This window comes from Thalia democratica, chromosome 2 (genome assembly GCF_965202585.1).
Source record: "Thalia democratica chromosome 2, ktThaDemo2.hap1.1, whole genome shotgun sequence".
NCBI classification, from domain to species: Eukaryota; Metazoa; Chordata; class Thaliacea; order Salpida; family Salpidae; genus Thalia; species Thalia democratica.
In genome coordinates this window covers 40,019,344-40,033,448 of record NC_139166.1, presented here as the reverse complement: position 1 = coordinate 40,033,448, position 14,105 = coordinate 40,019,344, and the positions used below count along the sequence as shown (strand labels likewise).

Sequence of the window (14,105 nt, the reverse complement as noted above, 5' to 3'; positions counted from 1 at the left end):
TTACAATGTAAAAATCGTCTAGCTTTTAAAATTTTAGTTTTATACAGAGTTTTGAACCACTACGTCATAATATATTTTTAACTTTTATTTATTTTTTTGTTGCATGAATGTGTTTAGTTCTACTAGTTTTAAAGTTCACTGATGAAGGACGGTTGTCCGAAATTAATTTGAACAAAATGTTGCAATAAACTGGTAGGTTTTAAACCATCGTTAATTTATTTTTTTGTATCTACTGATGCAGGGGAAAAAATCACTAGTAAAAACAATTGACTTGTGTCCTGGACCGATTTGCGAATTATTTATAAATCTAAATAACTTACAAAGATAATACTAAAGTGAAGTTATACGAAAGGTATACTATACACTTTGTAGTATCATCACTTAGATTAGGAGTATGTTTATGTTTAAGAGTTCTATTTAAAGTTTTTTCTTAAGCTAGAACCGTTTGAACTTTTCCTCAAACAAGTGCAAACTATAAACTATTTATCATTAATATATACTACTCTCATTATTTTATAATTGTTCATGATATGATTATTTATTAATATTGATACTATTTTGCCACATCTAGCTCACCGACTAGAGAATTACCCAACCCTGTTATAGAACATTAAAAAGGTTTTAAAAGACTTACTTTACTTGAATAAAAAGAACTCCTTAAAATTTTGAAAGTTTCAATAAAAAAATTATTGGTTTGTTATGGAAAGATGGAAGCAAAATTACCCTGAATGAATTAACATACTTTTATTGGTACAACAATTAAGGTAAACATATGTTAAATAGAGAAATTACAAAGTTGCCTTAGCCTTACCATTAAACTTTTTTGTTTTTTTTATGGAACGAAAAAGACTAATAAACATTTGTAAACTTAAAATTTACATCAACAACAATTTTTAAAATTACTAACAATGTGAAATTGTTTATGGTTGATTGATAACTTCTATGTACAGGGAACGTTTTTTAAAATAATTAATGTGAATGTTTTTCTAAATAAATGCTTCATATTAAGACTTGGTATTTTTTTTTGTATTTTGCTTTACTTTATCTAATTTAGAGTTAATAATTATAAATATTTTATAGTTTTATCACAGTTAGATTTAACATTATATATTGTATCTACTATTAATCATTAATCTACAATAACTTATCGTATTTATTATAATTTTTAGTAAACACACATATATATATATTTAGCTTCTATTTTTTCCTTAAAGAATTTATTTTTATAGAGTTCCGTTGAAGAAATGTGTGTTAGTGTAGTAAAAAAAGAGTACTGTTTTAATTTGTTATTTATATTTTTCTAAATATACATATTTTTTAAGTAAAAAACTACTACTCAATTTTACAATTAATCTGATCCGGATCCAGTAGATAACTAGATCTAACTTAGTATAAATTTAAGTGACTTCTTTTTTTTATAATAATAATTTAACCATGATAAAGTCATACAGAGTATAAAGAAAAAAATCTGTGAAAAAGTCTTCAATAAGCTAAAATTTAATACGAGGTTTTTTTCGATGTTTCAAAAATGTAAAATATTGTAGAACTGACAGTTCAAGAGTCACATTTTGATAAGCACCCTAGCGAATATACTTAAGGTAGCTAAGTATTGATACTAATTAGTGTAATTTTTTTAGTAAATTTTAATTAATTATACTAACAATAATCTAGTTCCATGATAAAACAAAACATTTAATACTTAAATTACATAGGTGCTTATAATTACATTTAGTTTGTTTACAGTTTTATATGGTAATATATTTAATGAATGTAATAAATTTGATATACTTTTGTAACTAGTTCATGGTTAACCAATTTGAACTAAAAGGAATAAATCTTAAAATGTAAAATTGAAACTAAAAGTAACTGGTTAAAACCAAAACTTCATTAGATTGTATTAGATTCTTCCAAGTTTAGTTTTAAATAAACTTCAACAATTTAGTTTTAAAAAAAGTTTTGATGAATAGACGTGTTGTAAAATTTTAAACTTTCAATTATAGAAAAATTTACGTGCTAAAACTATTAGTTTAACAATAGGAGGCTTTGTAAAAATGCAATGTTATTGATCGTAGAGAGTTGTTAGTTTTATAAAGTTAGCAAAGTACATTTGCGTTTTCAACTTTTTGTATTTTATTTTTTTCATCGACTTAACAGGAAAAAATTAACCCATAACAAATTGTTAAACTTAAATTTGAATTTAATAGCTTTAATTTTTGTTTTCTACTTTTTTTTTGTTTTTTAGAAAATTTAGCTCATAGAGCTTAAAAAATTGTGAAGAAAATTTTCTTAAGTTTATATTTCTTTAAAACACAAAAAAAATATTTTAGGTAATCTTAGAAGCAGGTATTTAAACGAGCTAGATAACTTAAACATTTTTATTTCAAACTTTTTTTTATTTTCAAGCATTATAAAAGTTAAAATAAAAACTATAATCATAAGTAAAATCTATAATACTTGTATTAGGTTGCAATGTGTTTTCATTGGTACAAGCTGGAATTTTACATGCTTTAGTTGAATACAATTCGCCACAAGGAGCTCCCCCATTTTTAGGATGTCTTTTTATACCTCTAGTACGGCTTTTTTCACCATTTTTACCGCACGATTTACTACAAGGACTCCATGACCCCCAATGAAAAAGTTTGCAGTTTTCAACTAAAGGTAATTAAATTAAATCACTGTATTTTAAGAAACTATAAAACGTTAATATTATATTACATTTTTTAGATAACGAGCGTTGACATTTGTTATGAACAGAAAAATCTTATTAAAAAAATTTATAATAATTGTAATGAAATTAAAGCTTGACTATAAGTTTAATAATTAACGTCTCTCTACTAAGGTAAAACTTTAATGAAATAAACTAAATTTCAGGTACTATGAGATGAATATAAGATGAAGTTATTATAAAGTTTTATATTTAAAAAAGTTTCATTAAACATCAACAACAAAGTTTGTTTTACAATAAAAAGCTTAGAATAAGGGAGTGACTGTAACCTATTACGTTACTATTAAAATACAAGCTATTAATGTTTAATTTTTTTTACTTAATTAACCTGCATTTTTGCACTTAACATGGCACTTTTCTGTTTCAGTGAGCAAATGACATGTATTGTTTGTTGTTGTATTGTTTACTACTATTTGTTCTCTAATTTTTACACCTGACCCACAAGTTTTAGAACAAGGACCCCATTCACTCCATGTTGTTTCGGGACAATGTTTTCGGTTGTTGTTAAAATCTACTGAAAGTTTTTAAATATTGCAATGTTTTTACTATTGTGTCGGCTGCGTGTTTTTATCCTTATACTATCTTGCCACACAGCATGAACTTTTAGTTTTTACTAATAAGATTAAAAACGTCACTAAAATTAATCTCTCTTTACTGCTTATAAAAGTTTATTTAAGTATAAGTTCAAAGAAATTTTCTAGTTTTATACTTGATGCTTTAAATTATTAAAGTAAACATTACTTTTAAATTTTATATAAAGTCCATGAAAACAATAAAACAAAGAAAAGTTATAAAATTAGGACACCTTGTCATGTTTTTAAATTCTTAGACAGCTTTAAATACTTTGTACTTACCTAGTTTACTGATTGGATCGTATTTTAGACAAGGCCGTTCAATGCAACGTGAAAACTCTTCAAAATGAGTTGTATTACAACTGCTAATATAACTGTATTGTATTCTTGGGTCACCTTGCACCCGATGCCGCACCCTTCGTCTTCTACCTGTACCACAAGTTGAAGTGCAGTGCGTCCATGCACTCCATTCTGTTGTTTCACATTCTGGTATCACTGGCAAATATGTTTTAAAGAATTTTTTTTTAAACAATATAGCAATTTTTTAGTTTCAGAACATAGATTATATGAGTTTCAATTTTATGTTCATTTAAAAAATTTGAATACATTGAACTTCAGTTTTTTTTATCATAATTATTTTTTAATATAATAATCTTCAATATTTTTAAAATTTTAATTTACAAACACTTAATAAATATGTATTTAAACTAATACAAGCTAAGTTTTGTAACTAAAGTGTAATCGTATACTTTTAATGTTTGCACGATGACTCAGATTCTTACAACTTAAAATCTGACATTTTAAATTCTGATAATTGTGAATTATTGCAAATTAAAACTTCTGGCAGATATTTAAATCTTTAAAAATTCAGCTTATTTTTGAGAAATGGGTAAAATAAATTTTAAAGCTTACTAAAAATTGGCAAATTTTTAATGAAATTTGAAGTTTAATTTGTAATAAATAGTTTTTCTTTTTTTTAACCACATTAGTCTTATAAATTTTACTTTCTGGTACTTTTTTTAAGATTTCAAGTTATTCTTTAAGATATTGTCACTAAATTTTTTATTACAGCTTTGATATTCTCGAATTAATTGAAAACGAAACATATATGTGCTGAAAAAGACTTTAAATTGTATGCAAGAGGTGTACAACTCAATAACTGAAAGGGTTTTTAGTACACCAGGTCCTCGGACAAATTTTTTTGAGAGTTCTTTTTTTGTCATTTCAAAAACAACAATATTATATTGGTTAAAGTATGAGTTAAAACTTAATTAATAAAGTATTAATAAAAACTTATTATTACATTAAAATTAAACCCTGAATCTCTTTCAGCTAACAGCTAGTAGTGCATAAACAAATAGCGAAATTTTCACGAGCAAAAAGTTAATTTTATAGGCAAATTTTTAAATTTTTCAAAAAACATAAAACTTTAATGTCAATTATTTTCCTTATCTTAAAAGCTATCTAAAAAATTTTTTTTTCATCTTAGAGAACGCACCTTTGTCTTTAATTTAAGAAAAAAAAATTGGTTTGGGGTTTGAATTATTTCATGGGGTCCCTCCAAAAATAAAGAGTTTTTTTTTGTTTTTTCTATTAAAATTGCTTTATAACCAAAAATATTTTTTTTTTTAATTTTTTTTTTTGATTTCCCTTAGTTTGCATGTTATTTAAACTCTTAAATAGTTATTTTATAAACAATGTTAATATCTTTTACGATGTAACGCCTCTGGCTAAAAATTAAATTTAGCAAAAGAGTTTTCTCTAATTAGGGGTTTTTTATTAATTTGTTAACTTTGCCGCCTTTAGTTTTAAATGATTAGATTTGAAAAAGCTCAAGCTGAACTTCCTGGTGCTAAATTGTGAGTATTGTCATTAATCTATTATTTTCTAGTTCCGTCTCTTAAATTGAAATTTCTAAATTAGTTAAATTGAAGTTAATATTACTGTGGTTTGCATAAATTTGAATAAACTCTGCTGTTGATAAAATAAAATTGTAGTTAATTGTACTTTTGATTTTGCATAAATTTAAATAACTAAACTTTGGTGTTAATAGATCATTATATTGAAATTATCTGTAAATTGGTTATACAAAATTGAATAAATAAGTTTTGTTGTGGATAATTAGTTAAGAAGCAAGCTGCTTTTTGGTGCTCTTAATAATCTCTGAAATTTACAAACCAAATTTGATTAATCTAAATATCTAAATATCTAAAATATCTAAAATATCTAAATATCTAAAATATCTAAATTTAATTAAATAACTAGTGGGCCATACCTAACTATTATATAGTATATAGTGGGTATAGCATAATGAGTAATAGAGCCAAGCCCACCAAAAAGGATAGTATGTTCTCTAAAGAGGACATACATCATGCCTTAGACAAGGTCAACAACCCCGAAACTCGCTGTAGCCAGCGAAACATTGACAGAGGAATCAATAAAAGGGGTGTTGACCCACACTCTTCGCGCCGTAGCCAACCTGGTCCATCAGACCAACCACACCCTACGTGCGAAAGATATGGTGACCACAACGTGAGTGAACACGCTTTAATTGAGGGTATAGAAATCAGTGCCGAGATTGACATGAACTTAGGGGAGGATCAGTCAGGAAATAACCAAAAGGGGGAAGAGCCCCAGGCAGCGATGGGCAGTTATCAACAACCTAGAGACCAGCCTAATCCAAGTGGTCTGCCAAGGCAAAGCTACCCACCCCAACAAAATTCTACACCTAGCAACTATGGGCCTCCACCAAGGGTGACAGGACCACCTAGCAATAGCTCCATTCCTCCAGCAAGAACCTCACCCTTGCCACTCCAACCTAACAGCTTAAACATGGACTGTTCCCTCCAAAACAGCAGGAGACCCCCTGTTCAAGTGCCACCTCAAGAACTGAGTGCTGAAGAGTTAGTACAGGGGATCAAAGATTTGAAGGAACAAATTCGACAAGCTAAACTTCAAGAGGAATTTCGAAAATTACAAGAAGAATTACATGGATTGAGAAGTCCAAATCCATCCACAAGGACAAATCACGACATCTCAACTCAGGGTAGACAGAATACATACATGGATCCTCAAATCCAGGTTCCCCACCAGGTTTCACACACCTCAAGGGCTCAAGACCTACCAAGGAGCCAGGTGACCAGTCGCTCTCCTCCGAACTATAGAGGACCTTCAGTAGAGCAAGGAGGGTCAGGTGTGAAAGAAAACTTCCAACCATGTGTTCGCAGTCCGTCGTACAACTGCCAACCCCAGCCAGAAGATAGTAGGTATGACGTCACAGTAGACATAGGTGGCAGTACGCCCCGCACAACAACAAGCCAGCTGTATAAACTAATGCAAAAAAAGGGCGATCTTGTCAGTCAAATCGGATACTTAAAGCGCGATACAGAGCAGTTAAAAATAAAGCTAAAACACTTTGAGAAGATCGCCAACGATTATGACATTCGATCGGATCAAGATCTTTACAGGCTGCTTGAAACATTAGTGACCTGGAAAGAGAGAGAGAGCTACTACCACAGATATAAACCAGAGGATATGAACTACGACACGTTGAAAGAGTTCCTAATGAGTGGGCAAGAGCGAGTAAGCAACGTGCTACTGGCAAGAGCTGACAGGCACTCCATGTCAAGTAGGGAACTAGGTGATGAGATTAATCATTGGTTAGCTGAGTTCAGAAATGAAGGTGTATTAACAAAATTTCTCACAATACATTTAGCACCTCCTCGTTTAAAAAATCGTTTACGGGAGAAGCTTCACCTGAAAGACAAAGACTTTCAAAATGCTTGGAAAGTAATGCTCGACACAAATGAGCAAGAGGCAATGGGACGAGCTAGGAATATAAACTATAGCAATGCCCCGCGCTCAAATCAAAACAGACCAGCCCAAGCACAGCAGCAATGGACAGCCATTAACAACAATGAATTTATATGCAGAAACCATCAGAGATTTGGTGTAAATACCCGTTCCTGTTTTGACAGGAGATGTAGTATGCACCATCAAACCATATCTCAGCCTCATTCAAAAAACGAGATCCCAAACTCTCTGCAGTGAGAGGGAGAGTGATTGGGGCTACACTATCTCACACAAGAGCTGTCCAATTGGTAAATAAAACCGCCCCTCGACAGCAACCCCCATCTCAACCGAGACCAACCAGAAATGCCTCAAACTGCACTATAAGTCATCCAGGAAATGAAGTGTCCACACCTTCAAACAAACCAAAGATGACTTTTCATATAAAGCAAACAGCCTCACGTAGTGCAGCAGAAACACCTGATGAGAACCAAAGTTCTGAGCAACCGCAGCCAGCATCAACAGGGCCAGCGTCAACGGTCAGCGCCGCCGAAGCCAGCACCTCCACGACAAGCGCCAACGATCCGAGCTACCTTAGCCAGCACCACATCGGGCAGTCCCAACGGTCTGCGCAAATACAGCCAGCATCACCAGGGCCAGCGTCAACGGTCAGCGCCGCCGAAGCCAGCACCTCCACGACAAGCGCCAACGATCCGAGCTACCTTAGCCAGCACCACAATGGGCAGTCCCAACGGTCTGCGCAAACACAGCCAGCATCACCAGGGCCAACGTCAACGGTCAGCGCCGCCGAAGCCAGCACCTCCACGACAAGCGCCAACGATCCGAGCTACCTTAGCCAGCACCACAATGGGCAGTCCCAACGGTCTGCGCAAACACAGCCAGCATCACCAGGGCCATCGTCAACGGTCAGCGCCACCGAAGCCAGCACCTCCACGACAAGTGCCAACGATCCGAGCTACCTTAGCCAGCACCACAACGGGCAGTCCCAACGGTCAGCGCAACCGCAGCCAGAATCACAACAAAAATCTCTCGACACTACCAATCACAACAAAGATAAAAGTTTAAAAAAATGGACATTTCAACTAAATAAATTCCCTGCACCCAAACCGAAGAACCTCCCTCAGGGCCTACTATTTGTAGCGGATTCAAACACAAATGTCATTTTTTTGGTTGACAGCGGATCCGAAATTTCAATCCTACCGAAGGAATTGACTAACGGTATAGACAAATATTTTCCTAAACAAAGTAGAACCATCCAAGGGTTTGGTAACAAAACAACCCACCCTATTGGTAGCGCGGAGGTCGAACTTCAATTGGGGAATTTAAAGCCCATCAACCACTCGTTCTGGGTTACTCAAGAATCGCGCCACTTTGGCATTATTGGCATGGACCTGTTAAGAAAGAACGAACTAGCGATCCTGCCATCTACCTCTCAACTATGCAAGATGGGGTCAAACGAATCAGCTAGACTGTTCGCACCTGCTGAGTTGCCCACCCCTATAGTCGCTTCAGTCAACCACATCAATCTGGGTGGTAAGAATACGACTCCGTTAGAAGAAAAATGCAAAAGACTATTAATGGACTTCCCTGAAATTACCAGGAAGCCAACCTACCACGCGAAGCCAAAACACAACTACGAGCTCGAGATAATATTGGATAATTACAAGCCTGCCATGGTCAAAGCCAGGAGACCTGGTGGCCGACGAGCAGCCATACAAGACCACTTCAACGACCTCTTATATCGGGGAGTGGTGACTAGAGGAGAGGCTACCGAAGGGGCATCTCCAGTGACTTGCGTACAAAAGAAAGACGGTAGTATGCGCGTGTGTATCGACTATACCACGCTGAACAAAGCAACACGGCCGTTAAGCTACCCATTACCTAGAATTGACGAACTTGCCCAGATCATCCCTGGCGGTACGAGATATTTCACAAACTTGGATTTGAAAGAGGCATACTACAGCCTGCCCCTCGCAGCCAACTCCCAAAAATGTGCTGCAATTATCGTTCATAGTGGTGTTTTCATTCCCAATCGGTGCGTTTTTGGTTTGAAAAACGCACCGATGAAATTTCAGCAGGTAATGGAGGCCTTGCTGAGGGAATGCGAAGACTTCACTTATGTCTATCTTGACGACATATTGATATATTCTTACACGGAAGAGGAGCATATCTATCATGTGAGAAAAGTATTTGAAACCCTGTCAAAATACGGACTCTTCTTGAATGTAAAAAAGACTACCTTTGCTAAGTCAAAATTAGAATTTCTTGGGCACGTGATCGGCGTAGAGGGGATCAATGTACAAGCCTCAAAAGTAGCGGCCATTAAAGAGTACCCCGTACCCATTACGCGCAAAGATCTCAAGAGATTTTTGGGGATGGCGAATTACTACCATTCCTTTATTGATGGTTTAGCAGAGATCTTGGCCCCCTTAAGCGCGATATCAGGGGGACCAAAAAAGACCAACCGAACCATCTTGAAGTTAGACGATTCTCATATCAAAGCGTTTGAGGACACAAAGACAGCATTAGCTAACGCAGCCACCCTGTCGTTTGAAGACCAGGGTAAACCTCTTATTTTGTTCTCTGATGCCTCGGACACCCACACAGGGGCCTCACTGGAACAACTAAATGATAAAAATGTGATGGTACCTCTGGCTTTCTTTTCAAGGAGCATTCCGGAAAACAAACGAGCACGTTGTACATACTACAAAGAACTGACAGGTTTAGCTATGGCAATTAAGCATTTCCACAGTCGAATCTATGGGCGACAACTAATAATAAGATCTGACAACATGGCCCTCTGTAACGCATTAAAGAAGGAGTTGACAGATCAATCCCCCTACGTGCAACGTCATCTCCAAAGAATACAAGAATACAGCCCGACCGTCATCCATGTTAAAGGCACAGATAATGTGGTGGCAGACGCTCTTAGCAGACCACCGCAAGCGGCAACGATGTACATGGGTAGGTACGAAACGGATCCAGACTATGAGGAAATGTGGTACCCCGACTCTGAAGACGAAGTCTCAGAAGAAGAGTCCATGGAGATAGAGGAGGAGATAATCACACCAGAAAGGATCGACAGGAACTCCCTGGCTCTCTTGCAACAAAGTGAACCTGACTTGATTGAAACAGCCCAAACACTGAAAAAAGTAGTTGAGTTTAGCAAGCCCGAGAACATTGCTGAAATTGTAGAGGTCGGAAACAAAAGAGCAATTTTGCCTGAAAGTCTGTAACGACTTCGCGTTTAAATAAAAAAGGGCGCTAGAGAGTTTTCTCAAATTAGGGACTTTTTTATCGCTTGTTTACTTCTCGAACTGCTTTAGCATGACGTTCAGTCAGTTGCAGCAGCCTTTCGTGATAGACCTTTTGTAATCGTGAGTATTGTTTTATCTTTTGCATGTTATTTCTGTTTCTCTAATATAAACTGTACATTTGAATTTGTTTAGTGTAAAATATTGTATTTGTTTACATAATTTTAAATAAACAAGTTGCTTTAAAGATTGCTAACATTTAATTAAACTCAGTTGTACACTTAGTTTCACATAAGATTTAATAACTTAAGTATAGTTGTTTAGACTTAAATAAGATCGCTAGCAGCTTCGTTATCACTTAACATAATTAACGTAATCATAAACTAACGTAACTTACTAAATTTGTCGTTGGCCATAGTTAGACACGTTCCTCTGGCTAGTTAATAAAATACAATAGATATATTAGCAACTCCCTCAGAATAGCACTATGAGTACAAGTAATCGCAGTAAGCCTAAGGTTAGTGATAATGACGGCATGTTCTCCAAAGAGAACATGCAAGCCGCTTTTGGCGAGACCACAGAAATCAAGGCTCGTAAGAGCAAGAGGTTAGAAAAAGCGGGCGTATCCAAACGTCCTATTGACCCGAATTACTCTTCATCGCATAAACAGGCTACTATAGGCCAAGTAGCCCCACAGCGAGAACGACATGGTGACCCTACACAAGAAACTTCCGACCGTGAGGCCGGAGGGAACAACGCATATTCGGAGTTAGATTTACAGAACATAACTGATGCAGAGATAGACAATACGATGAACACTAAATTACATCAAGCACACAGTAACAAAGAAAGAGAACAAATACAGGCAGCAATGGACATACCGGCTGACCATTTCGAACAACTCAGAGAATTTGATCTGACTCAAAATCCATCTTATGACCTGAGTATCGAAGAATTAAACCGTTTAAACAGGGGATGGGAAGAGAGAGCACACAAGGCAAAGCTGATCAAGAATATCTTTAGAAATCAGGAAAAAAGCCGTGAACCGGAAAATTTTAACTCTTCCACAAAGGCAAACCGCGACATCGCAACCCAAGATAGACAGACTTCACGCCTGGTACCTACAAACCAGGGCCCTCAAGTCTTAAGGCCACACGATCCGTCGGTGAGCCGATTACCAAGTCACCCCCATCTAAACTATAGTAGACATTCAGTTGAGCAGGGAGAGTCAAGTGTGAGAGAAAACTTCGAACAGCATGTCCGCAGTCCAATTTACAATTGCCAGCCTCATTCAGTGAATAATAGGTATAATGCAGACATTTATGGCGGTACGCCCCACACTGCAACAAGCCAATATCCCCAACTGAGAATAAACGATCTCGTCAGTCAAATAGGATATATAATGCGAAATACAGAACACCTTTCGATCAGGCTGCAACACTTTGAAAAGATCGCCTACGATTACGGGGTTCAGTCAGATCGAGATCTATTCAAATGGCTTGAATCGATAGTAGACTGGGGTGAGAGAGCCATTTATTATAATAAACATGTAGAACAGGAAAGAAACTATAGAACATTAACAAAGTTCCTGATGAGTGGGCAACCACCAGTAAGCGACATACTTCTAGCAAGAGGAGCGAAGCCTTCAATGTCAAGCAGGGAACTCGGAGATGAAATCAGTCACTGGTTAGCGGAGTTCCGGAAAGAGGGGGTGTTGAAGAAATTTGTCACAATACATTTGGCACCCAATCACTTGAAAAGTCATTTGAGGCGCAAACTTAACCTTAATGATGAGGAATTCCAAGATGCGTGGAGGGTAATGCTCGACGCAGATGAGCAAGAAGCGAAAGCGAGAGCCAGAAACATAAACTACAATGTCTCGCACCCAAATCGAAACAAATCAGACCGACAACAATGGCAGCAGGGAACCAATAACAATCAAAGAGTATGCTATAACCATCGGAAATATGGTAAAAAGTGTTACAACTGCTCAGACAACAACTGCATCATGAAGGATCAAACTGTCCCCCCAACTCAGGCAAAAAACGAGCACCCCGACTCTCCAAAGTGAGAGGGAGAGTGACTGGGGCTACACCATCTCACACAAAGACTGTCGCATGTGTACATATAACCGCCCCTCGACAGCAACCACCACCTCAACCTAAACCGACCAAGGATTCCTCAGATGATATTATCAGTCGTCCAGCAGATGGAGCGTCCACACCTCCAAACAAACCAAACGTGACCTTCCTTATAAAGCAAACAATGCCACACAGTGCAGCGAATAAACCTATTAAGAACCAACGTTCTGGGCAACCAAGGCCAGAGTCAAAGACCAGCGCCACAGATCAAAGCCACGCCAACCAGCACCACAACGGGAAGCCCAAACAGTCCAGGCAACCGCAGCTAGAATCGACAGGGCCAGAGTCATCAGTCAGAGCCACAGCAGCCAGTACCTACACGACCGCCACCACCGATCAAAGCCATCATAGCCAATATCACGTCGGGCAATCCCGTAGAGCTGGAAAACCACAGCCAAAACCAGAACAGTTCAAGCCAACGGCCGACATAAGGGCTTACGAAGAGCCGTCTCCACCCGTGAGAATGCCAGCATTACCTGCACCAGCAAATAAGGAAACAGAGACAGAACAAATCATGAGTGACATCACTCCCTTGAACAAAATAATAAATTGCAAGTCTCCTTATACTACCAGTCACAACAAAAAAATTGTTAAGGAAAGTGTGAACACGTGGACCTTCCAACTAGCTAAATCACCCGCACCCAACCCTAAAAATTTGCCACAAAATCTGTTGTTCGTGGCAGATTCGAACACTAATGTTGTCTTCTTGGTCGACAGCGGGTCTGAGTTGTCAATCTTGCCAAAGAGATTGACTAACGGAATCAACAAATATTTCCCACCACAAAGCAGAACCATCCAGGGGTTTGGGAACAAAACAACCCACCCCATTGGTAGCGTAAATGTCGAACTTCATTTGGGAGATTTGGAGCCAATCCAACACTCGTTCTGGGTTACTCAAGAATCTCACCATTTTGGCATCATCGGCATGGACTTGCTGAGGAAAAGTCAACTAGCAATCCTGCCAGCTACTTCCCAATTAAGTAGTTTAAGCTCGGGAAAATCAGCCAATCTGTTAGCGCATAATAATCATTTACTAACACAAAGGCCAGAGTCAACGGTAAGCGCCAAAGAAGCCAGTACCTATGCTACCAGCGCCAACGTTCAGAGCCATCTCAGCCAGCACCAAAACGGGCAGTCCCAACGGTCAGCACAACCGCAGCCAGCACCGGAACACTTAAAGCCAACGGCCGGTTCAGAGATGCCTTCCGTAAAACCGGAAAACGCAAGGAAATTATCCTCGCCTACGACCGTAAACACATCAGCGATGCCAAACAACAATAAAGATAAAATATATGTTAGGCCAGATCGCGAAATCTTAACAAAAAAACACACTTCTTACTTGGAACGCAAAACGATTGCGAATAACAAAAAACCTTTAGAAATTAGCTTACAGCAGATTTTTCAAGCAAACCACGAATTAGCTTGGTTTATATTTCACAAATGGCGTTTTAAAAGCGAAGAATTGTTAAACAATGAAGCACGCATTTTTAAGAAAATCCACGAATTAGTTTGGTTTATATTTCACAAATGGCGTTTTAAAACCATAAAATCTTTATATAATATCGCACGCATTTTTCAAAGTAATCACGAATTATTTTGGTTC

At 36.9% G+C, this 14,105-nt stretch overlaps 1 protein-coding gene across 1 annotated transcript in view; it reads right to left on the bottom strand.

The window, feature by feature from the left end:
- The window catches only part of LOC145828988 (kielin/chordin-like protein), a 39,943-nt gene that overhangs the window by 2,324 nt on the left and 23,514 nt on the right, over positions 1–14,105 (bottom strand). The window contains exons 7-9 of the mRNA XM_082936732.1: positions 3,580–3,792; positions 3,054–3,239; positions 2,455–2,652 (exon numbers count right to left, since the gene is read on the bottom strand). Coding sequence (XP_082792858.1) covers positions 2,455–2,652; positions 3,054–3,239; positions 3,580–3,792 — 597 coding nt within the window. The remainder of the gene's footprint in view (positions 1–2,454; positions 2,653–3,053; positions 3,240–3,579; positions 3,793–14,105) is intronic.